Source organism: Saccopteryx leptura, chromosome 3 (genome assembly GCF_036850995.1).
Source record: "Saccopteryx leptura isolate mSacLep1 chromosome 3, mSacLep1_pri_phased_curated, whole genome shotgun sequence".
Taxonomy (NCBI): Eukaryota; Metazoa; Chordata; class Mammalia; order Chiroptera; family Emballonuridae; genus Saccopteryx; species Saccopteryx leptura.
Window position 1 is genome coordinate 277,483,620 of NC_089505.1, and position 26,653 is coordinate 277,510,272.

The 26,653-nt window shown below is 42.5% G+C and overlaps 1 protein-coding gene across 1 annotated transcript in view; it reads right to left on the minus strand.

The window, feature by feature from the left end:
* TMEM178A (transmembrane protein 178A) overlaps nt 1-26,362 on the minus strand; it is a 47,455-nt gene extending 21,093 nt beyond the window's left edge. The window contains exon 1 of the mRNA XM_066372396.1: nt 25,435-26,362. Coding sequence (XP_066228493.1) covers nt 25,435-25,834 — 400 coding nt within the window. The 5' untranslated portion in view covers nt 25,835-26,362. The remainder of the gene's footprint in view (nt 1-25,434) is intronic.
* Nucleotides 26,363-26,653: the final 291 nt, after the last annotated feature.

Here is a 26,653-nt window from a genome sequence, read left to right on the forward strand (position 1 = left end):
CAGAAAGAAGCCAAATCCCAAAGCCATCTGCGGCAGCCTCGAAAGATTCCGGGGCAGGACCCTTGGTCCTTGGCAGCCTTTATCAAGTTCCCGGGTGTCTGCTCCCTCCCACAGCTCCCCAGGCATGACTAAACCATGACAGAAATGTGCAGCAGATAAGCACACTTCTGAGGCCACCAGAATTGTGTTAGTATAGTTATAGGAAAAGGATAGTCATACTCTTATGTATTAGAAAGCCTCTTAGGCCTTCTCACACATCTCTGTAAGTTACACAAGGCAGTCTCCCTTTTATAAAAATAAGGAGAACAAGGCACAGACCACTTAGTCGTCTAAATAGTCACGAGCATTTACTGAGGGCGCACTACACACCGGGCGCTATGCTGAGAGCTTTGCTCACATTTCCCGCATGAGACAGGTCCTATCGTTACTTGTATTTCACAGAGGAGAAAACTGAGGCTTAGAGGTTAAATGATCTGCCTGAAGTCACATGTCCGACAAGTGACGGAGCTGGCATCTGCCTCTGAAAACCAATTCATAGATATCTTAACACACTTTGTCAGAGGAGCATTACTATGACTATATCTGATCATGCCTAATTATTCCCCGTAAGTGGACAAGGACAAAGCAGGCGAGTCTGGGTGACATGTGGCACTGCTTCTATCATAACATTGTTCTGTGTCTTTCCAGTACTCTCACACTGCCCTCCACCCACTGGGAAGCAGAAACAAAGATTTCACTAAAGCCCTGTCCAAGGCGCTGAATGCAGATTTCCTTCCCTGCTTGCTTCCACGTGAGCAGGTTATCACGTGTCTAAACCCCTGACCAAGGCCAAGGAAAACCAGAAGGGGCAGAGAAATGGCTCTGGGAAGAGAAGAAGGTGCTGGAAGAATGGGAGGGGGAAAGGGCCACAAGGGGAAGAGATTCCACCTCTCTGTAACCCCAGAGCCCTGGACACCCATGAGACCCAGATGGAAGGTTGGGGGTGGGGGTAGAGGAGTGGTTCACACCTAAAGTGAGGCTAGGAAGGGAAAACTTCACCCTTCTCCTAGTGGAGCTGCCATCTCCTGACAGACATCTCTCTGTGTGGGGAAAAAGACCTCCACCCCAATAGCATCTTCTAAACTGAAGTCTTCAGTCTTCCTCCTACCAGAACTCACCAACCTAACCATATAGTTCAAACAGTCAAAATAACCACCAGGTGCTTCAGCCTGAAATATAAATGTACCTCTGGTTGGGTTCCAATGACAGCGTGAACGGGAGCTGTAATCCTCTTTCTGTTTACCACCTGTGCTTATCACATCTAGTCCTAACAAGTCCTTTTTGGAGGACAGAGGACGAGACAACTTGCACATATATAGTTCAGAGCTATACTGTACTACCATTCTCATTGCATCTTACCACATACATACACACACACACGACCATCTAACCACACACACATACACACACAACCATCTTACCACACACACATACATACACACGCACACGACCATCTTACCACACACACATACACACACACACATGACCATCTTACCACACACATACATACACACGACCATTTTACCACACACACATACACACACATGACCATCTTACCACACACACGACCATCTTACCACACACATACACGTACACATGACCATCTTACCATACACACATACCCACACACAGAACCAGCTTACCACACACACATACACATACATGACCATCTTACCATACACACATACACACACACGACCATCTTACCACACACATACACACACACACACATGACCATCTTAACCACATACACATACACACACACCACCACCACATTTCAGCTTACATCTCATCACAACATGCCCACAAAATGTTTCCAGCCCTAATTTTACATCAAGCAGCATGAATGACATAAACAAGTGGGCAGAAAAAAGTGCCAATAAGCACTTTTACTTAAGCACTACTTAAATCAGCTATTTGGGGATACAGCATGAAGATCCAGAGGGCAGGCCAAGTTTAGCCGAATCACAAAAATGAAAGGTTCACCCAGCCCACTCTGCCCCCTGCCCCTCAGAGCCACCCCTCAGCTCCCCACCCTGTCCCCAGGACCCTCCCACCAGTTCAGCCCAGTACAGCTCATTAGCATTCTTGTCATTCCCCTCAAGCCTAGGGGTAAACTTCCAGAAGCCTTATACTTAATGTACTGTACTTAAGCATCACCGTCAGCACCATATACCTGAGCCTGAACATAATTGACAAGAACTGTGCTGATAAGAAATGGGACTATCCCAAGTATCTGAAGGATGACTAGGTAATTTTAAAAAAATTCCAATTTCTGAGGAAATTCTTTTTTTTTTTTTTTTGACAGAGACAGAGAAAGGGACAGATAGGGACAGACAGACAGGGAGGGAGAGAGATGAGAAGCATCAGTTCTTCATTGAGGCACCTTAGTTGTTCATTGATTGCTTTCTCATATGTGCCTTGACTGGGGGCTACAGCAGACCGAGTGACCCCTTGCTCAAGCCAACGACCTTGAGCTCAAACTGATGAGCCTTGCTCAAACCAGATGAGCCCATACTCAAGCTGGCGACCTCGAGGTTTTGAACCTGGGTCCTCCGTGTTCCAGTCCGACGCTCTATTCACTGTGCCACTGCCTGGTCAGGCTCTGAGGAAATTCTTTTAAACTCTCTGGCAAGGTCCTTTATGGGTTATTCTTTTTGTGCCAGCAACTTTTGTTTTATTTTGTTTGGTTTTCAAAGCCTGGAGCTGGATAACCAATGTTCCAGAGCACCCCCCTATCCTTGGCAAAATCTGGGGGCAACATAAAAAGCCCTGGGCTGGAAGCAGAAAGGCACCTCCATTTCCCTGCAGGGCTCAAGTACCTGAGTTTTCTGAAGGCTGAGCACCTGGTGACTTCCTGCCCGGGACTGAGCACAGTGCCCTCTGAGGATCCTGGCAGTCCGGCCAGCAGCTGTCCTTGCTTGTGCAGAGCAATGAAGAAGTTCTCCAAGAGCACCATTAATTACCAGAGCACAAATGTGCAGAGATGAGATCAGCCTCTGCAGTGCTCTCTGCTCTGCTGCACTATTTGGCTTCCTGGCTGATGTAAGGCCACACCATGGGCCAAAACACTTCCTGAGACACACAACTGAACAGAAGGACTCTCCAACCTGCACACCAGGAGGTCCACCACTTCCTAACAAACAGCCTGGACCAGCGTGCTCTTCACTCCACACCACCTCCCTATCCTGGATGTTGGCTTAACGTTAAATTATGGCCCTATCACCTGCTACCTTTATGAAACTCTTTGAGTCTTAATTCATCTATAAAATGGGACTGGTAATATTAATTTCATACGATGCTCCAAGGATCACCTTTAATCACCCCACGTGAACTAACTGGTCTCATCTGGCCTGGTTTGTTGAAGAACTTGTTATTGGACCTTGTGGTTTTCCCCCAATCCGATTCCACCTACAAGCTGGATAAAAATGAACACAGACCTGCCCTCAAATAGTTGGGAGTCTAGCGAAGGATGGTGGCATTACCAAAATACAGCACTAAGAGATGTACAATCACAGCTCTGACATAAAGGACACCAGAGCACAGGAGGCAGTCCAAGAAGGCTGGGTCCCTCGGGTGCACAGCACTATCCCTGTGGGGCAAAGGAAGGGCAGGTAGAGGGCTGTACAGAGAAGGCCTGCAGAAGTGGGGTACAGAGTGTGAAGGGTGTCAGGGAAGATGTAGCTAGGGAGGAAACTGAGGGCTAGACCGCAGCGGGCCTGAGAGCGGGTTGAGACTTGGTCTCTATCCCGAGCCTCAGTGGATGTCAGCACAGAAGGTAAAAAAGAAGACATAATCAAAATATATACTTTAAAACAAACAAGCATAAAAACACTTCACTCTTGCCCCTGCATGGAGAACAGACTGGAGAGGGCCAGGGTCGTTTAAGTGATGGAAACACAAGCAGACCACAACAGAACAGCCCAGAGAGGCAGGTTTCAGGGAGGGGAGGCCAGAGAAGGCTCCCTGGAGTCAATTTGAAAACTGAGTCTGAGTCAGCCAGGTTGAGAAGCAGGAGGTGGGTGACATTCCGAGAAGAAATGGGCATTCCAGACAGCGGAACAGCGAAAGCGAAGTTACAGAAGTAAGGAGTGTTCACAGGGCCTGCTGAGCAGGAGGAGGTCTGTATCGCTGGGCTGGAGTTTGAAGCGTGAGAGGGAAAGTGGTGATAAATAAAGCCCTAAGAAGGAAGTTCGGCAGAGATGAGGCAGGAGGAGGTCCTTGCCTGACACTCCAAGGCCTCAACCAGGACATTATCAGGAGCTACAGAAGGGTTTAGGCAGAGCAATGATAAGATCAAGTTTCATTTTAGAGAGATGGTTCTGTCAGTTGGGCAAAAAAAAAGGCCTGTGAGGAGATAGGAGAGCTAGAAAGATTCCTTAACCAGCAGGCTATGCACCCATAGTTCATATATGATGTGGGTATGACAAATGATTAAAATTGGAAAATTCTCATGGTTTAATCCCAGAGGCAAAGCAGCATATATCTTATCATCTCAGAATAGGTGCTTGTGTATATATTTGCATAAAGGCTGGATGTAAAAAAAAAATCAAACTTTTAACAGGGTTATATCACGATGTTGTGAGTTTATAGATAATTTTTGTTTCTTCCTTTGCAGTTTTCTGCATTTTCTACAATGAGCATGTGTTTGGGAAAGTTCGTAATCAGAAAAAAATAGAGATTTCAACGACATGCGGTCAGCAGGAATGGCCCCCCCAAACTGACAGCGACAATTTACATGTTGCTAGTGCCTGATATTTAGTGACCCTAAATCTTAAGCCACAAGATAAATACCATGCTCCCTGTGTTCACAGAGAGGAAAATGAAAAACAGGGAAGCAAAATGATTCATTTAACGCGACACAAGGGGCTGGAGGCAGAAGCGGAGAGGAACTAGGTAGAGATGCATGCACTCCTCAACCGTTTCAATTATTTTTGCTGAGAAATTATTTGAACAGAACAGATCATGAACAATCCAATAATTAAGATAGCCAAAATAATTAGAGACAGCCCAACAGACTGCATGATTAGCAGCCTAGATCAATAAAAACAGTGGATCCTCACCCTTGAATAAATAAGGCCACAGGCTACACTGCTGCAGGCATTGTAATTCCAGAACCCAGCAGAGCTCGGTTATGACAGTATTTTTCTACAAGCGAGGAGGGGCCAGCAGGAGAAGGGAAGAAAGCAGAAGTTGTTTCCACACTGCGCCTGCCCATCCTTTGCCACGGGGACTGTGGGGGAAAAAGAGGAGAAAGCTAGCAAGCGACCCACAATCGACACACAGTTTTGGCACACTCCACGCCCGTGCAAAAGCAGTCATACACACAGTCCTGCTTCTTTAAGAGCTGCATAAACGCAGTCCTGGAAAAAGCCACAGTTGCAGATATTAGACCCTCCTGTCCCCGTCCTGGGCAGGGGAGCTGTGGTCCCAGGATGGCGCGAGGCCTGGCCGCCTTTCTTCTGTGTGTAGCCCGCAAACACAGCAAAGAATGCCCCATGGAAGACTGGCCTGCGTGACACTTATTTTCACTTATTTATTTTAAAACTTCAGAAAAGTTTAGAGAAATCCAGTGCTGTTTGTATAGCCTAAAATTCTACTCTCGGCTTTGTTGGATGGGTGAGGTGAGGCTATGGGGAGGAAGAAATAAAGAAGTGGGAGGTTCCCAAAAATGGCAAGCTTGCAAATTAAACAAGTGCAAATTAGTCAGTGTCCAAATTTATGCTGAAGTGGACAATACTGTATTTTGCAAGCCAATAAAGTGGCATTTACATGTAAATACACAGAAAATGAATAACCAATTTACATTTTCTTAATCTACTGCAAGAGGCCCTGAGGATCAATAGGATAACCATTAACTAGAAGTTCAGCATCCATGGGTTCTATTTCAACCTTGCTACAGCCAGTCCCCCTGTATTTGCTTTTTCTAAAGGAGGTAATAATGGGCTGTCATGAAAGGCCCTGGTTGGCAAGCCAAGGCGGTGAACAAGATGGCTACTAGGATGCCCTGCAAATGAGACCTGACTGTGCCTGTCAATCATCTGGACACTCTTAGAGACCCGCCCATCTGGTGACCGCCTCTCTTTGTGCCCTCCTGGCTTAAGCCATTCTGACCCTGCTCTCCCTCTCATTTCCTCCTCTAGTACAGATGGCCACAAACTTGACATCATTCGGTAAACAAGAAGTGCCACATTCCTGGACCCTGGGCTGATCTAAGACTCACTTGTTGCAGCACAGAACACCCCAAAGGCCACAGGCAACGACAACAATGTCCCGAAGTCCTCACTCCCAGGAGTACCTCCTGAAACCTCACCTCAAGACTATCTGCTCTAATTTCAGACCTAATTCCAACTTGCTTCCCCTCTGGCCCCCAGTTCCTGGCCCATTAGAAGCAGCAAAGCGGAATATGAAAAGGGACAGTTAGAGGCAGACAAAGGAAGCAGAAGAAAGTGATATTTAGAAAAGCAGCAAGCACAGAAAAACAGAACAAGCACAATCATTTTTTAAGGGCAGTAGGTCATCATTTAGTTTCAAGGCAGATAGTTCTACACACCTCTACATTCCCTATGGTTCTAGATATCATATCATAGTTTGCATGAGTCATTAAGCAAAGTTAAACTTAGTCTTCTCTTATTCAAAAGCAGAGATGTGCCTAAATGCTTTGAATAAATATATCTATCCAGTTAAATTAAAACGAGTTTTGAGCCTGACCAGGTGGTGGCACAGTGGATACAGCATCTGCCTGGGACACAGAGGACCCAACTTCGAAACCCCAAGATTGCCGACTTGAGCACAAGTTCACCAGCTTGACCGTGGGATCACAGACATGACCCCATGGTTGCTGGCTTGATCCCAAGGTCACTGACTTGAGCAAAGGGTCACGTACTCTGCTGTAGTCCTCATCCCCACCCCTAGTCAAGGAATATATGAGAAAGCAGTCAATGAACAACTAAGGTGCCGCAACAAAGAATTGATGCTTCTCATCTCTCTCCCTTCCTGTCTGTCTGTCCCTGTCTGTCCCTCTCTTTGTCTCTCTCTGTCTCAGTCAAAAAAACAAAACAAAAACAAATCAACAACAAACATGTTTGGAGACAGAGAAAGGTAGGTTTTAGCTCTCTAGAAAACTCACCCTTCATTTTCTGATGCTCTAAAGAAACTATAGCATGTTATAACTTGGGAAATTCTTAGAAATCATGAAGTCTGACCTTTCACTTATACAATGAGAAACTGAGATCTAGAGAAGTTTAGATGACTTGCCAAGCTCCTGTCTGTAGCAGGAAGAGCCAGAACCAGGCCTGTAGCTTCTGGTGCCCAGCGTCCCTCATCTTCCCCACCTGACCATATGAACACAAGCCTTTTTGTACACAAATGGTCATCACCAGCAGTTCTAATGTTATTCTCCTCCATCACATATGCTTAGTCAAGGAGCCTTGCTCCTTTTCCTCTTTGTAAAAGCTAGTTTGAATTGTGTAAAAGAAATGTACTGTGTGCAGTAGGGTGCTTTTTCTCATATTCCATGAGTGTTGAAGTCTTGGTCATATGGTTCCTCTAGAGTAATTTCACTTCCTTAGTTCATAATCTCCCACAGATTTCGTAAAGCTCTTCTCTACTATTACTGTCTGTAAAAGGAAACAAACAAAATCCCTAGAGAATGAAGAAATGCTTAAGAAATATATCCCAAATCAAGAGACCAAAGTTAAGACCATTATGTGATGGCTCTCCTCTCATTGTCCCTCCCCCATCTTCCCCATCACTGTTTTGGTGTAGGTTAGTTAATTTTCTTCGAACAGGTTTATTTTCCTTCTCTTAGATAATCTAAGTAAATCTTCCAAATGACCAAAATGCTTATGAGGGGCAAAGGTAAGACCATAAGTGCAATATCTTGACATACACAATCTGTTTCTGGAAGCCACACTCTTGTTCCCTCAGTAAGAACCAGCTTGACCCTGATGGGGATGGTGTAGATGACTGACCTGTCCACCTAATCTCTGCTTTGTGTGGAAGGATTTAAGTAAAAACAACTGCTCCCATCAGGCATCAGAACTTGAGCACTAGAGCTACCTACCATCATAATCATTACCATGGATGACTAAAAAGGTTACCTGGATGTAGCTGCTTCTCTGCATAAAGGTGGAAATTGGGGGTCAAGAAAGGTATAGCATGTTCAAATTTTTTGAATAGAGCTTTCAATGAAATTAACTGCTATGCTAATTACACTATGTAGCAAGCCACCTAAAAGATCTTTGAGGAGGAAAAAAAGTATAATGAATAATCAAGATGTATAATACAAATTAAACCAAAGTGATCAGCTATAACTTCTAGTGGGTTATTAGATTCAGAAAGCACATCTCTAAAACTTTTAACAAAATGAAGCATAACACATAGTTGTAGACTTCTCATTCACTTCACATAGATTATGAATATTAAATACTCTTTTGAAGAAAAGAAAGAATAAACCTAGAATTTTTTCCTGTAGTAACAAAAGAAGTATATGATTTTTTTTTCATCAAGATCATTTCAAAACTTCTTCAAAGAAATTTTATACGAGCAAGTAGGCAAAATTTAACTTATGCTATGAAATTTTCTAGAGTCTTACTTTTTGCTGTCTATTATAAGCTCTAACTCCAGTTCCTAAAACCAGATATAACTTATTATTACCAATTCCCTGTGAAATCACCTAAGAAAAAAAATTTATACAGTTGAGTGCTTCCAACCAAATGGCAAACATTGTTCCCACAGCAGAGAATTCCTGGAATAATGTAGAAAGTCCTGCTTTCTTTTTTGAAACCCTCAGGAAATGAAAAAAAAATTAGCAATAAGAAAGCATGTCACATTTAAAAGGGCGAAGAAAAGACATGTTGGGTGAACAATGTGAAACAGGAAAAGACTCTCAAACTTGGATTGTGCATATGCTTACCTGCTTCTGGAGAGAGCTGACCTTTTTCTCTCCTTACACTTTGCTGAGTTAATTAAGCTGCTGCTTTCTGGGCATCCTGTAATTACAGCCAGTTAATGCTGCCAGAGACCCAACAGGTTACACAGATCCAACCTCTATATTTACAAATGAGAAAATGAAGATCTGGAGAGGTGAGGCGACTTGCCCAAGGTCACAGAGCTAGTGAATAGCAGAGGAAGAAGATGCTCCAAGTCTACTGACTTCTTTCACCTCAATAAATTGCAAAATAAACTTGCTGGGAGGGAGCTCACACCAGAATGCCAGCAAAGCCACTGGTCTCTTGGAGAGTTAGCTCTGCTAGAAGAGACAAAGAACACTCTTGCTCCCAGTGATTCTTCAGGTTTTCTCAGCATGCAAGAGCCTCCCTGGACACAAGGCTGACACAGCAGAAGAGCCCAGGGAAGAGCCAGAGGCAGGGCAGTGACCCAGGGTCTTCCAGCACTTCATCCCAGGGATTCTGCTTTCTGGCCAAAGGACGTATGTCATTGGAATTGCAACAATGTAATTGAAAATAAAAAAATATTTAATATGTCAAAACTGTACATAGAAATACTTAAAATGAACTTGACAAAACACTACCTATGTATTGAGTTCCTAGTATTTGAAAACCACCTTACGGGACCTTGTAAAGAACCGAGACAAAGGAACAGTTCTTTGGAGGTAGAGACTTCCTATGGAGATGAGCACAAGACAAAAAGACTTCAATAATAATAGAGTCCTTTAGTTAGGGATTGAGAACATTGTATGAGGAAATCCTGCATTAAGAAGCACTCTGTTTTAGCTATTATCAACAAGACAGGTAACAATAAGTGTTGGAGAGGCTGTGGAGAAAAAAGAACCCTCATTCATTGTTGGTGAGAATGTAAAGTAGTACAACTATTATGGAAGAAAGTATGGTGGTTCCTCAAAAAATTAAGAATAGAACTACCATATGACCCAGCAATCCCTCTACTGGGTACATACCCCCCAAACTCAAAAACATTGATACATAAAGACACATGCAGCCCCATGTTCATTGAATCACTGTTCACAGTGGCCAAGACATGGAAACTACCAAAAAGCTCTTCAATAGAAGACAGGATAAAGAAAATGTGGTGCATATATACGATGGAATACTACTCAGCCATAAGAAATTATGACATAGGATGATTTATGACAATATGGATGGACCTTGATAATCTTATACTGAGTGAAATAAGTAAATCAGAAAAAACTAAGAATTGTATAATTCCAAACATAGGTGGGACACAAAATTGAGACTCATGGACATGCATAAGAGTGCAGTGGTTACCAAGGGGAGGGGAAGGGAGGAGAGGGAAGGGGTGAGGAGGAGGAGAGGGGCATAAAGAAAACCAAATAAAAGGTGACAGATGACAATTTGACTTGGGGTAATGGGTATACAACATAATCAAATGTCAAAAATGATCTGGAGATGTTTTCTCTGAATCTATGTACTCTAATTGATCAATGTTGCCCCATTAAAATTAATTGTCTAAATAAAATTAGAAGAAAAAGAAGCACTCCATTATTTCTACACTGATTTTTAATACTTCAAAACTAAAGGCATAAACAAAATGTTTATTTTACTTTCACTACTATTGTTACTTTTTCAAATGCCAAGTACTTTGTCTTCTTTGAATTATTAGTGTCTTAGTCTTTGAAAACAGAATAATTCTCCCTTCTCCTTGCCCTTGAATTGAATAAAAAACACTGAAGTGGATAAGAAGAAAATGGACCAGATATGACTGATTTGAATCAATCCAATGCAATTTTTTCAACATTCTATAGAAAGATAGCTATGTGTCAAATACAGGCATCTGTCCCTGGCATCAAGGTAGAGAGGAAACTAAACAAGAAAACAAAGCACAGGACAATGTCGAAAGTAACATAATAGAAGTATGTATAAGGCATATTGGGGTCCCAGCTAACAAAGTAATTAATTCTGCAAAGAATGAGGGGCTATGGAGAGAGTCAAGGAAATTTAGACAGAAAATAACAATGGCACTAAGCTTTCAAGGAAGAATGCTCAGATGGGGGTGGATGATTGGTATGCCTGGCAGAAGAAATAGGATACACATGACACGGAGAGTGAAAGGCTTATGTTTTGAAGGAATCTGGCATAGCCTGATCCTAGATGTCAGGGAGAAGTGGCCAGGGTATGCGTGTGTAGCTGTAGCCACACAGCGAAGGCTATGTCATGACCTGCTCAGAAGTTTAGACCTGTAGCTGTGGGCAATGGGAAACCATTAGAGATTTTTTATTTTATTTTAACCACTTTAAAGTGTACAATCTCAATTTTATTTAGTACATCATGCAGTCATTCCCACCATCTATTTCCAGAACATTTTTACCAGCCCAAAAGAAAACCCTGTACCCAGTAAGCAGACACTTCCCATTCTTCCATCCTTGTTTTTTGTCTCTGTGGATTGGCTTATTCTGTATATTTCTACAAACAGAATCTTACAATACATGGCCGTTTGTGTCTGATTCCTTTCACTTACTATAATGTTTTCAAGGCTTATCCACATTGCAGCATATATTAACACATCATTCCTTTTCTTTTTTTTTTTTTTTTCATTTTTCTGAAGCTGGAAACAGGGAGAGACAGTCAGACAGACTCCCGCATGCGCCCGACCGGGATCCACCCGGCACGCCCACTAGGGGCGACGCTCTGCCCACCAGGGGGCGATGCTCTGCCCATCCTGGGCATCGCCATGTTGCGACCAGAGCCACTCTAGCGCCTGGGGCAGAGGCCAAGGAGCCATCCCCAGTGCCCGGGCCATCTTTGCTCCAATGGAGCCTTGGCTGCGGGAGGGGAAGAGAGAGACAGAGAGGAAAGCGCGGCGGAGGGGTGGAGAAGCAAACGGGCGCTTCTCCTGTGTGCCCTGGCCGGGAATCGAACCTGGGTCCTCCGCACGCTAGGCGGATGCTCTACCGCTGAGCCAACCGGCCAGGGCTCACATCATTCCTTTTCTATGGCTGAATACTGTTCCATGATATAGATGTACCACATTTGGTTTATCCATTTATCTGTTCACGGACATTTGAGTTGTATTCACCTTTTGCCTAATGTGACTAGTGCTGTTATGAACATTCATGCAGATATTGCTAGTTTTGTATGCAAATTCTTCTGGGTATCTTCCTTTGGATGGATTTGCTGTATCATTGGGAATTGTTTAAGTTATTGACCCAACCCTTAGACAGATTTGTATTAAAAGGAAAGATATTGATCATATTTTAGAAAGATAAATGTACCTAATAGTTATTTAAAAAAATAAGGTCTCATAGACATGATGCCCCAAAGATCCACCAAATAGCTGCTCATTTGCTCCTTCCTGCTTTCCTTTCTTTCCTGCCTACTTTCTTCTTCTTCTTCTTTTTTCTGTTTGAGCTTTCAAATTGGTATGCAGTCTGGTGGCCCAAATATATGTCCACCCACATACCTTGTGGCTCTATACCATCTTCTGAGGCGTCTGTGCTAAACTCCTGCTGGCTCAGCCCATCTGCAGCAGTTCTGATTGTTTTCCTGCTGAGATATTCCTGCTCTGAAGAGGCATCAAGCTTCACTAAATAGGCCTCTTAGTTTCAAATGAGGTCCAGGAGGAGCTCGGCAACGCCATCAGGGAACATAAGGCGCGCTGGACCGGTCTGATGTGCACATTCCCGCTGAGATGTCTGGGCTTCACCTTAACACCCTCCCCCTCCATCCCCACCCATGCAAACACAGAATCACATACTGCTCAACAAACCACGTTCTCAGGTGGCCTTCCAGGTTTTGTCATTTCAAAAGCAAACAGTTCTTTACAAAAATTTTAAAGTGTTGGAGCCCAATACAGAAGCAAGTAAACTGGCTTTTCTTCAAACCAGAATTGGTTAGTTTCTCAAATTTTGAATATGTGCCTCCATCCACACATCAGGACACAGGCAATAGCAGAGAGTAACTCGCTAATTTTCTTTCTCAAAGTTGTTACAGTTTAAGTGCACATGGAAGTTGCAGTCAAGGGATGGGCATGAAATATGGTGTTGTCACTTTTGTTTTCCTACAAAAAAATTAAAGCAAGTCAAATTGTGAGGAAAACAGATTTTTATAAACTGGCTTCGGGGTGGGGATGGGTGAGGGGGGCACATTCAGATAATGATCTCCACGAAGCTGTCACTGGAGCACACTGCATTTGCACTGGGGGCAAGAGGGCAGGCGAGGCCATGCAGCCAGGAAGCACTGCCTCACCGAGCTCACCCAACCAGCATGTCTGGAATTTACAGCAACTGCACTATCACATCTTAGACTACACGGATATCCCTTAAAATACACAATTTTTCAAATTTCACATTCCATTTAAGTTTAAAAATAAAATTATAAATAAGCCTCCTTAGAAACAGCCATGCAGTCTCTGGGTCAACTAGAGATTAAAGAGTCACCAAAGCTAAGCATGGGGTATTCAGGAAACTTTCGAGGGCTCAGGAAGGGTAGCAGAATAGGCCACCCCAAAATAGGCCGTGTTAATACAAGGAGTAATGTGAGCTGAAGGCAATTGAAAAGCAGAACATAAATTTGTAAAGGTGCCCCACCTCCCCTCTCTAAGAGTAAAGATAGAAATTAATCATTGGTGACAACTCGAGACCCTTATCAGCCCAGAGACAGTACCAAAGGGATCTACATTAAAAAGCATTGCTGAAATTAATCCTTATCTTCCATTACTTTCCCCCATATATTTGCCTTCCCACACACTTTGCCAGCTTTAAAAACTCCAAGTCCTCTTCCTTTGTCTTGTCACTTCTCTACAAATGTATTGCTCTTTTGTTAAAATGTTATATAAGCCTAAGCTTTAACCACCTATTTGAGTTACTCATCTCTGAGTGCTTCCATGTATATATGTTTTGTCTCTCTTTTGTTAATCTGTCTTTTGTCAGTCTAATTTATAGGGTCACAGCCAGGGAATCTAGGAGCATAGAGGGGAAAAAGATGTTTTCCCTCCCCTTTATCAGGGTAGGATGTAGAAAAAGAACACAGTAAATCTGGAAGAGCTAGCAGGAAGTTGAAATTCTCCTCTCAATCCCATCTTCCCTATGGAATCACCACAGGTAGGACAGGACTGCCACACAGGCTTCTCTGCCATGGCAGGCACCAGGGTTCTATACACAATAGCCAGGTGTTCTTAGCTAACAGAAACCAGTTTTGTTCTGGTGCCAGGCATCCAAGTGCTTCCTGGGAGGGGAAAGCCTTCCCCAGCCCCTGGGAGGAAGTTGATTGGTCTGAGGGAATTATGATGATTCCATTTAACTTGTCAGGGATTGGTTTAGAAATGGTCATATGACATAATTCTAACCAATGAAACCTGTGGAATGTCTGCTGGTACTTCTGGGAAATTGACTTTATCGTAAAAAGTTTCAACAAAAAATGGGCATGGCCTCTCTAGCTTCCTAGCCTTTGAACTGTTGCTATGTGAGGCAGTGACTCACGGCACTGCTGTGAACGAGAAGAGACAAGCCCGAAGGCAAACTACCCATGTTAGGACAACTGAAGTACAACAGTGTTGAATCTTCCATCAGCCCAGGTTCATGCTTCCCCCAGATGTCTTGTTATGAGAGATAATATATTTTTCCTGTAGGTTAAGCCATTTTTATTTAGTCATTCTGTTATTTGGTACTAAAAGATCCTTAACTGATAAACTTAACCCACATGAGTGGATAAAATGTTTATCAAGCACTTTATCAATGGCATTTAAAAAAAATTAGACTGACAATCTAAATTACAACGTTTCATACTTAATCAGAAATGCTCCTGTACCTGACTTTCCCAGGCATAATAACAACTTCAGAAAACTACATACATAGAATACTTGGTTGGGGTGTGGGCAGGAGGGAAGAACACAAGACTGCCATTCTAACCTACAAGTAAAACTTGAAGAATACTAAAGTAATAACTCTGTGATAATTTAGAAATAAAACCAGCCTGACCAGTGGTGGCACAGTGGATAGAGTGTCAGACTGGGATGCGGAGGACCCAGGTTCGAGACCCCGAGGTTGCCAGCTTGAACGTGGGCTCATCTGGCTTGAGCAAAAAGCTCACCAGCTTGGACCCAAGGTCGCTGGCTCGAGCAAGGGGTTACTCAGTCTGCTGAAGGCCCATGGTCAAGGCACATATGAGAAAGCAATCAATGAACAACTAAGGCATCGCAACGAAAAACTGATGATTGATGCTTCTCATCTCTCTTTGTTCCTGTCTGTCTGTCTCTATCTATCACTCTCTCTGACTCTCTATCCCTGTAAAAAGAAAAAAAAAATTCTAAAAGAATACCCATGCCACAAACTTCCAAAATGAAAATCTGGGTCATATTAGCAAGAAGCATTCAATTTCCCCCATGGCATAATCAAAATATTACTGCAGAATCATCTGTGTGTATTTTCGAGTATAGGGAACTAGTCTGTTTAATGCCTCTCAGGGCCTCTCAGACATAGTTTAATAACTCTGTCATATTTGGAGGGCATATAAAACTATGGCCTTTTATGATTTCTCCTATCATTAAAAAAAAAAAAATTCCAAATCAGGTGTGTTGGGATCAGAAGACTAACAGGCAATAAGTTATTCATATCTCCCAATTTTCCAAAGTCATCCACACCTGAGGATGGCTTTGAGTTCTGAGGCACCCATCCTCACAACACCTATCAGCTTCCCTTCTGCCTCCCACCCCTAAAAATACACAGTCTATTTAAGTCCCCATCCACACTGCCAATCAGACTGCTGTCTCTTAACCTCTTCTGCACAAGATTAAAGGGCCACCCCTGTCCAAATGATAGAGTCTGTTTTATAAATTAAAACCAATTTGAGATTATGCTAATAGCATCCCTTTCCTCACAGGCATTCTGATAATACGCTTTCAGAAAGAAAAGGATGGAGGTTAGAGTTGGCACGCTTGAAAATGCATGTAATTGACAGGAATTTGTAGAGCAAGTGAAAATCATCTATCAAGGGCATCATAGTAAAAATATAAACCGGTAAGGATCACTGCTTAGCATTTCTTTGATTCTACATGTGCTTACCCATTTTCCTCCTACCAATTTGAGTTTCTTTCAGAAAAAAAAGAAAGAAATACAACACGACTTTGATGCTTCTTTGGTGGACATCTTCTGGCTGGATTTTATCCTTTACTGCTGAATAGTAAAGAACTTCCTTGTGTCTTTTGTTCTGTTTGTTTCAAACACCTGAACAAAAAGATAGCATTTCTCAGAAACGTTCCTGTTGTTTTTCCTGTCATTCTTTAGTTCAGCCTATCTTTTATTTTCTAGTACTTGTTAGTTTTAGGTTCCTTCAACCAATATCAGCACTGTCTGAACACCAAACAAAATGTTCTTTATAACATGTTAGATGCTAAGAATTAAATCACCTGGGATAAGTGATTCTTAAATATCAATGGCATAGAACAAATAATAAGCTCCAATTGGCCTAGACTCAGTTATTCCCATTGGCCATTATATTGTTGGGGTTGTTTTCCTCAGCAATTTATCTGCTATGTCAAATTGTCACTCTGATGACCTGTTTCATAATTTTTCAGTCACATCACAGACAAGTGATCTGTTGAGTACCATTTCACAGGACACACATATTGTACTTAAAATTCCATAACAACTGTACACATTACTATAAGCTTTCAAAATTGTGAGAGCTTAAGACATGGCATTCAAACTCAAATTAACCAACAGCTTTCTGCCACCATCTCAGACCCCCTTCCTCACTGCTCTGGGTGTGGTTAGGGGAAGCACAACCTTGCAAGACAAGAGGGACAGAGCACCATGTTTTTCACTAAGCAGCCTCTTATTCTCAAAAGCATTGCATGCCCAACACTCAGTAGTAACATTTGTCAGCTGATTGTTGAGTGAAAGCAATCGCTCACATCCCCTACACCAAATAAAAATTCCTTAAAATGTAGCTAAAAAGAGATCCAAGCCAAATATAGGCTCCCACACCCTGTCCCCCCTACCCTGCCTGTTCCACTATTATAGACTCTAAGTCTGCCAATCAATACCTATTGGCAAGGCAGATGGAACCATCAGTGTTAGTTTGCCATTGAGTGACCTTTGTTGTAAAGGGACAGTTAAGCCTTCTGGAATTATCTATACACTCATATTTCTGGAATCTCTTCCCTATCTACCTGCAGAGTATCAAATAACTTGGAGAACCAAAAGGGAACATATTATATCCTTTAGATCTGTAGAGGGGGAATGAGCTGATTGATTTTTACTAATGAACTAAATATAAAAGTCTAAACACTGGGAGACATCCAGCAAGTTACAGAAAATAATTCAGCGTGTCCTCAGTAATTCAAATAGTGGGAACTAAAATATGGTTTGCACTGCTCCCCTTTTTTCCCTTGCTAATGAATTCCCTGGTGGGCATCCCCATGACATTATTGTTTGGTCTGCAATCAGCTTATCTGGCTGAGTCACAAGAAAGATGGAGTGCAGCATGCAGTTTCCCATTACTCTGCCGCCAACAAAGGCTGTCGGCTTCCTGCCGGAGCTCTCCAGCTCCAAGTTCAGTTACTTTCCCTTTAGTTAAAACTTGCAATGAAATAGACTAATCACTGCAATCACTTTTAGCCACAGGAAAACACTACAAGAGAGTGAAAAAAATAAATAAACTGTCATGAATTTTACCAGATTTTGAAGATAAAGACCATTTTCTATTTACAAATGCCTTTATTTAGATACCAATCTTTTCAACCAGTTGTGTAAAGCTTTAGACAATATTAATGGTGTGGTGTCTTTTTTAAAAAGTAGTAACTGTAGAAAAAAAAAACAATTTTTAACTTAAAGCAAGTCTACATGGATAAAATGATCTTATCTGAATTGCCTCCAAAATATTGAGCTAATGCTCTATCTAAAATGGGCATATTTGCTATCTGTATTATTTGCCATTCCTCCAGTTTGGCTGTCTTCAACCAGTTCCTTCTATTTTACCAGTTGTTTTTGTAAGGCAGTGGGAATTGAGGAGGAGGACCAAATCTGATTACTTTTATTATTTTTAACCAGCAAAAACTATGAGAAAAAAATCCCAGACGTTCACAGTTGAGTATTAAAGCAAGACAGTGGACTCTCCCTGAAAGAGAAGGTGAGTCTGAAAAGGCAGGCTCAGGGAATAAGGAGACCGCCCATCCAAGGTCACAGCTTGCTAGGCAGAGGTCACAGATCAGTAATCCGGGTTACACTGCAGGTGTCCTCAAAGATGGAAGGAGAGTCCATTCTTGGTAATAGTTGGGAAAACCCTATGACCAACCTAAATTCCTTCAATGTTGCCACGCCTTGTGGTCTCCCATTTGCATTGACACGGGAGCAGGGGTCTCGGTTATTCCTTGTAACATCCAGATACTTCCCCAATAAAAGCTTATCTTCTATGGCAGTCAAGAATACTTGCAATTATGAGCAGTCTGCCTGATGGGGTTTGAGGGCTCTTTTTGAGCTTTGAAGCAGGAAAATCAGTAGCTAAGGAAGAAAACCACAGCAACTTGGGTATAATTGGTTGTGAACTTTCTATGACATAGCAAAAACTCTTCTTTTTTCTTCTTCAAGGCCATTGCTAAATGTTATGCTTGAAGCATGGTAGACACAAATGTCATTCATTGACTGGCAATTTTAATCACAAACCACTCAAATCACGATTTATGTTTGTGTTTATAAATTACTTTTAAAAGAAAATCTTGTATTCAGATGAAAAGAATGGGAGCAAGTATCTTTTTTTGAGCTCAGAATGGCAAAGAAGAATTTAATTTCTGACTGTGACCTTCAGGAATGGTAGCAAGAGAATGTGTTGAAACAGAGTATCACTCTTGGGTATGGTGAGCCTCAAAACACTGAGAAGGACAAAAGGACAAATCTAATCATTATGAGTTGTATGGTACGAGCTGGCAGTTGTTTAACTGGAAAGGATTCATTGAATCCTGTGTCTAATGTCAGAAGTGATAAAGGAATAAAATGTATCTTCTCCTCTCCCCTGTGCAAGCTAAATGTGTGTGATGTAACAGTACACTGGGAGACCCACTATAAATTTCAGCCATGACAGGAAAAATCACTGCTTCCTCTGCTCAGGTGAGAAACTTGGCTCCTTTAATTAGCAGCGATAAAAATGGTCTTCAAAATGGAGTGTGTACATGCTGGAGGTACACAAGCAATCCTTTGGGAATGTAGGTTGAAATAATTGAATTTCCATTTATGTCTATTTATGACCACATCCCTTCAAAATGGCTTTTGTCTGTGTTTTATGATGTCTATGTTAGCACAGTCCATGCATATAATTTAAAAATGAATAAATAGACTGACTGGTGATTGTGCAGTGGATAGAGCATTGACCTGGGATGCTGAAGTCCTCAGTTTAAAACTCCTTGAGGTCACCAGCTCGAGCACAAGCTTGTCAGCTTGAGCATGGGCTTGCCAGCTTGAACTTGGGGTCACTGATTTAAGTGTAGGATCACAGACATGATCCCAAGGTCACTGGCTTAAAGCCCACTGTCACTGGATTGAGTCAAGGTCTCTGGCTTGGGCAAGGGGTCACTGGCTCAGCTTGAGCCTCCGGTCAAGGCATGTATGAGAAGCTATCAATGAACAACTAAAGTGCTGCAATTATGAGTCGATGCTTCTCATCTCTCTCCCCCCCCCCACTCTCTCCCTTTCTGTCTCTGTCTCTTTCTCTCAAATCAAAAAAGTAAATAAATAAATTATATAGGGTGGTATTCAGAATAATTTCAGAGACCACTTGCTTCAAGAAGAAAGAAAAAGGAGGTTTTAATAATGTCCCCAGTGCCTCCAAAACTGAGAAATCCCTTTGCCAGCAGTATCCTCTGGTCCAAGAGAAGGTGCTAGCTTCTCAGCTTTCCTAGATATATCTGCTCTTGGAAGATAATTATTCCAACACAAATGATACTTTGGTCTACAAATGAGCTGAAGAAAATCATCAATCTATTTCCGTGTCAGGTAGAACTTGGTGGGTCCTGTACAGACTATTAATTTCATGGAAAATAAGCAACAGGGGAAACATAAATCATTAGCAGAGTGAAGAGCAGACCCAGAGAATTCTTACCAATTCTTCCACTTTCTTTTTCTTGCAGAGAGCAAAATGACAAAGTATTTATGTCCCACTGTCTTTGATATCTCTGTTTATCTCATTAAAGGAAAAATGCTTCTGAAACCACAAGGACATGTTTCATTTCAACTTTCAAGAATTCAGTCCCAAATGATTTATACAAGTTAACATCAGGCATACAGAATTATAATCTTCACATTTCGGAAATTCTATCATTTTAAATTTTATAAAAACAAAACACTACAGCATTAATTTTCCATTTTTATTGCAGGCAATATATAATATTTGAATTTGATTTACATAAACAAGGGACACATATTTGAAAAGTAATGTTAATTGTGTTAATGAAAATTTTTAATTAAAAATTTTTAAAAAGTAGAGGCTAGCAACAACAGTTGGAACTACTGATACAATTTCAATGACAAATTCCTGTTCAAAATTAATTTCTACAAAGTTCTACATAATGTATTCACTAGTCTCAACAATGTTTATTTATTAAAGTCGGTGTTTTTAGGAACTGAAAGCAGCATTATATAATGTTTCTAACTGAGTTTCTTTCCATCTGTCCTCTTATTTTATTGTTTATCCAGTAGTTTCAACATAAGAATTGCACTTGGAACAGAATGCCCGAACATCCCTCAAAGGGTACAGAGCTCCATCCATTATGTTGCACTGGATTTTCTGTCATTTGCTTACCAATGCCATCATCAGTCTTCCCAAAGTGCTTATCCCATAACGTACTAATAGTAGTTATTGTAAAATCCACTAGAAAAATAACTCCATTACTTAATATAAACTCTATGAGGGCAGGCATTCTTATCCATTTGTCCACTCCTGTATCTTGTATACCTGGAACAATTGCTGATACTCACTATATATTTGTTGAGTAAATAAATTGGGTGAATAAATAGATGAATGAATGAATGACTAAAGTATTATCAGTCCCATTGTACAGATTAACTAAGACTCAGAGAATTTCATAGATGTAGCAGTGATAGGGCCATGATTTAATGTTAAGTCAACCTCCAGGATAAGAAGGTGATATGGAATAGGGAACCTAACTTTAAATCACCTTCTCTCATGTCCTAGGCTCCTTATACAATCCATGCCACATTCCTACCTCTCTGTTTTTCTGTGACTTTTACTTATAAAAGCTTCTTTCAAACTGCTGACAGCCCCAGTGGCACTGAAGGGTCTAAGCCTCCATGCTTTAAGTCAGTGGTAGTCAACCTGGTCACTACTGCCCACTAGTGGGCATTCCAGCTTTCATGGTGGACGGTAGCAGAGCAACCAAAGTATAAATAAAAAGATAGATTTAACTATAGTAAGTTGTTTTATAAAGATTTATTCTGCCAAACTTAGCGAAAATCTGACATAAAGTACTTGGTAAGTAATTATTATTATATGCTTTAACTTGCTGTAACTCTGCTTTATAAATTTTATAAAGTGAATTCACTTCCCTACTTTATAAATCACCATTACTGTGGAACCAGTGGGCGGTTAGAAAATTTTACTACTAACAGAGATACAAAAGTGCTCATTAGGTATAAAAAGGTTGACTACCCCTGCTTTAAGTTCATTCTCTCAAGTTTCTAGCCCTAGGTTCCCTCAAAATTTCTACCCTTTTATTGCTAAGTAGAGGGAAAGTTCATTTGCATACTTGTCAGAGACAGCCCTCACTTTGACCAGCAAAGCTTCCTTAGAACCTAAAAGTCAGCCTAATGGAGTAGCATAGGATTCTAGTTTTAGTTCTTAATGGATTGATAAATAAGTTCACCTCCATTCTCACTGAAGGTTCTGGATGAAGGTCCAACCTAGACCTCCAAGGATCACTCTGGGCTAGAAGTAAACAAGAATCATAATGAAAAGACTAAAATAAATAAATAAATAAAAATTAAAAAAAAGAAAAGACTAACAATTAGAATTTGATGATTTTTCCCAACAACTTGTTCTATTGAGATCAATGGTTTTCTGGCTCTTGTGATTTCTCTTAAGTAGACTATAGAGTCTACACATGCCATTCTAAACTAATTTCTAACTGTCCACATTGACTGTATCTCCTATACAGCTCTCAAAAATACTTGCCTCCATTAACAGGAAATGCAACCAATTCCAATCGTGAGAATGTTTCCTATACCATCAATTCTACCTTTACCTCTGCAACTGTCAAACACCTCCTGGCTTTGTCCTCTAAGTCCAAATGAGGAAATGCTGGCCTCTTTTTTCCCTCAAAAGCTTCCTAAATGTGCAAGGTGGTTCTTGGAGCTTTTTCCCACCCTTCCTCACTTTCCAATCTCAGTCTACTTTTTTTCATTTTCTATTATTAACATTTCTAAATCTTAGGAGTCATAGACAAGGTAATTCAGAGAAGAAAGTAAGAATAAAACTTGGGACCCTAGTTATACAATTTTTTTAATTGAATGTGATATCAATTTCTAATTATATATGATTTATTTAAGAAATGAAATTAATACACCTGACCAGTGGTGATGCAGTAGATAGAGCACTGACCTAGCACACTGAGCTTCCAGGTTCAAAAACCTGAGGTTACCAGATTGAGCATTGGCTCATCCGGCTTGAGTGTGGGCTCACCAGCTTAAGCACAGAGTTGCCAGCTTGAGTGTGGAATCATACATATGACCCCATGGTTGCTGGCTTAAGCCCAAAGGTTGCTAGTTTGAGCAAGGAGTCATTGGCTCAGCCTGAGCCACACCCTCCCCTTTAAAGCATATATGAGAAACAATCAATGAACAACTAAAGCGAAGCAAACTAAACTAAAAATACACCCACTAATGTCAGATGTCAAACAAAAGGTAATAATGTTTACCTAACATAGGGGTCAAAGTCATCTGTTTGAGAAAAGAAAATGTTGTTGACATTTTTATTTCTCAAATTATTTATAGAATTTTAAAGCTGTTCATTTTATCCATTCACTTCACAGATGAAACTGAGATTCAGAAGACTTAGGTAACTAGCCCAAGGTAGGTGAGTAGCAATACTGAAAGTAGTTGAGACATTTTTGGCTATCTCCCAAACAACAAATTATGATTCTGTAATGTACTAATCTATCATTTTTTTTCTGAACTCCTCATGTTTTAATAATGTCAGCTCATTAACTTCCCAGGAAGCTAAATTTACGTTGTTGTTATTACAGCAGTGATAGATTTCAGAATTAGAAAATTCTGTAAAGAACATTCAGCTTTCGTAATATGCATTATAGACAAGAAACTGAAGGCCAAGAGGCCTGCCACCTGTTGGAGGCTACACTACAATTTAGCAGCAGAGCCAGTCATGGAGCCCAGGTCTTCTGATTACAACTTAGGACATGTTCGTGTTATGCACAAAGGATTAGCTAAACGCCATCAATACTCTAAATCTGAGATTGTTTCGATCTAAAACAGTCATGCCTAGAGAAATAGAATATTTTTAATGTACACAAACTCCGTCTTATGAAAGCAGTAGGTTAGACAACTATTTGTCAGAAAGATGGTAGAAGAAGAGAGTTTGAACAATGGGTGGGTGGTTGATTCAACGACCTCTAAGATCCCTTCTGTCTGTAGGATTATTTGAGTCTGGACTGACCAGGGCACCTCAGCCAGCCAAGGCACTTGCAGAGATGAGGAATGTACAGTGAGTGTCCTGTAGGGGGTCCCAGTCCTGCCCTGATGAGTTGGATTCTGCCCTGATGTTACAGGCATACTCTATATCCAATTTACATGCCATCGAATACAGTCGACATAGAAAGAGTGTAAGGAAATGCAGCTCTGTCATTTTCAAAGACAGACTACAATGCTTAGCTTTCAAAACTGCCTTGCCTAAATGAGTATTCTAAAACTGAGCCTCCAAATTCAGCTTTTTCAGTTTGTTCATGTACTATGCTACTATCAGAATTAATTATGCAGTATCTTCAAGAAGAGGAATCAAATTTGGATGCAAGTTAGGAGAGGGGAAAAAAGGGTACACTTCCCAGAGGAAGGTTGCTGTATGTGATCCCCCCAAAAGCTTTGGAGTCCTTCCATGAACAGACAGGTTTCAGATGGCAGTCCCCAGCTGAGCTAGCCCTAGGAAGGAGGAAGTTGACACATTTGAGAAAAGAATATGCCAACTCAGAAGATTTTGAAGGCCAAAATATTATTAACCCCCTTCTTTCTAAGCAATTCCATTCCAAACTGGAATTCAACACGTCTGTTCATTTGTTTTTCTTGAATGGCTACTAAATAGTAAAATGTATTGATTTCAAACTTTTTCTTTTTTTGCTAGTCCAAAGGAAAGGATTATTTATTTGTTTTATCTCAAAAACTATATATATATTAAGGGTGGAACTCTGAAAGTTAGAAAGGTTGTCACATCGAATATTTATACACGAATAAGATTTTTTTTAGTCAAACTATCTATCTGATTACATGCATAGGGTCCAGGTGTTGCATAGATATTTGAAGACCAAATTGATGCTCTACTCAGGGGCAAATTACAAAACAATCAAAACAGTGTTACAAGACAGCACGAAAGTAAAAGAGTGATTGTGTAGAAATTCCATGCCCAAACCCAGAAAGCTCTACTTTCAAGGGCTTGGGCAGATTCGCCCCTCTCCTCGCCCTGGGTTGCATAGACACGGAGGATGGATGGTGTGCCGAGTCATCACCAAAGCTGAAAAAAAAGTAGATATCCAGTGTGCGTTCCGCTGCCTCCACCAATGCACTAATGGTATATTTGAGGTCTAATCCGTAAGAATCATGCACTTAAGAGGTTCCTCAGGCCTCCTTTGGTCCCCGTGAGCCCACCAGCTAGCTACCACATCAGTTCCGTATGCTACCAACATCAGCTCGATACAAGAAAAAGCCCCTCTCCCTTTCTTCCGAGGCTTGCACCACTTTTCTTCCCAAGGTATTTCTGGAAGGAAAGCACAACTTGAAGGAAGGAGCCTACTGGGAAAGGTCAGGTCTTCTCGATTGTTAACCCAGTGGGGAGCAGCTTCAAGAAAATCGATACGTGCATTCCAAGTGAGGCAGGTGTACAAAGACAGTGGAGGAGGAGGAGAGAGGGAAAGGAGAGGGAAATAGGAGGCAAAGAAAGGGGGGGGGGGGGACAGAGAAGGGGAGGCTAAAGCAGAGACTTGAGGAAGAAGGAAAAGAAAGAATAAGATGAGGAGAAAAGAAGAGAGTTGTAGAAAGAAAGAAGTGCGAGAAAGGGAGACGAAAGGAGGAACGGGAAAAGAAAGAGAGAAGAATAAAGGAGGCAGCGAGGAAAGATAAAAGAATGTGCGGGGACGCGGCGGGGAGGTGACTGGGGACCCGCACGCCCCTGGGGAGCTCGGGCTGCGCTCCACTCGCGGGCGCCCAGGGCGCAGGGCGCGCCCGCCGCTCACCTTTCAGGATGAGGGTGTCGATGTCCCGGTCGATGCCCAGGAAGTAGCACTTCCTCCAGAGGCCTGAGTAGGTGGCGAAGAGCGGCCGGCCACACTCGGCGTCCAGCCCGCCGAGCCCCAGCAGCGAGCGCCAGGACTCGGGGTCGGTGCGCAAAGGGCCACCCGGGAGCAGCCGGCGCCCCAGTGGGGGCGAGTCCCGCAGCGGCAGGTGTGAGAGCGGCATCAGGCGGTTCTTCTGGTCCGGGGGGTCAGCGCCCGCGCGGCTGCGCTCACAGCTCTCCTTGTGGCGCCGGGGGTCGGTCTCGTACCAGTGGTCTGTGAAGATGGCCGTGACGAGCAGCCCCAGGGAGCAGAGGCTGAGGCCGAGGCTGAGCGCCGTGATGAGCGCCCGAGGCTCCATGGCTTCCCGCCCCGCCGCAGCCGGCGGTGGGATCGCGCGCCGCCGCCAGACACAATGCACTTGGCCTCCGCTCTCCTTCGCGCTCCCTCTCGCAGCCCCCTACAGCCCCCCACCTCCCTCCCGCGGCCTCGCCTCCCCGCCCCGGCTGCCGGCCCCGTGGGCTGCCTCTCCCCCTTCCTTATCTCTGCTCCCCTCTGCAGCCCTGTCTCCTCGCCCACCCTTGCGCCGATCGCACTTTCTTGCCCTCCTCCTCCAGCCCCCTCGTCTCACTCTCTGCGCCCCCACCCTCGCTCACTCCTCTCTCGCCCAACCCCAGATCTAACTATTGGTCCTTCTCCCCAGGGATTCCCCCTTCCCTTTTTAATCCCTCTTCGCTGTCTTCACTTTTCTTCCCTAAACGCTGTCCCTACTTTCCCCTTACTTTTCTTCAACTCTTCCTCTCTTTCTTTTCCCCCCGCTCATTTATCCCTCTGTTTCCCGGCTATAGCTACGTGTCCCTTTATGTCCCTGCCCTGGGCTCGATGCTTCTCTCCACCTACCCTTGAGCACACTGCCTTCCGTCCTCTGCCCTCCAATGATGTTAAAAGACATCCACTAACATCAAACTCAGTCTTGTCACTTGTCCAACTTGATTTTGATCAGTATCCCGTTTTGCACCCAGAAGCAAACCCCATACAGGTCGGGCTGCATTGGTAGTATTTAACTCTTTGGGATCTAGATCTGCTGAAGACCTTTTCTCCCTCCCTCCCAGCTCTCTGTCGCTTGCCCATTGCAAGCTCTGAGCATTCTCTCTGCTGCAGCCCCCCTTTGAAAGGAAAG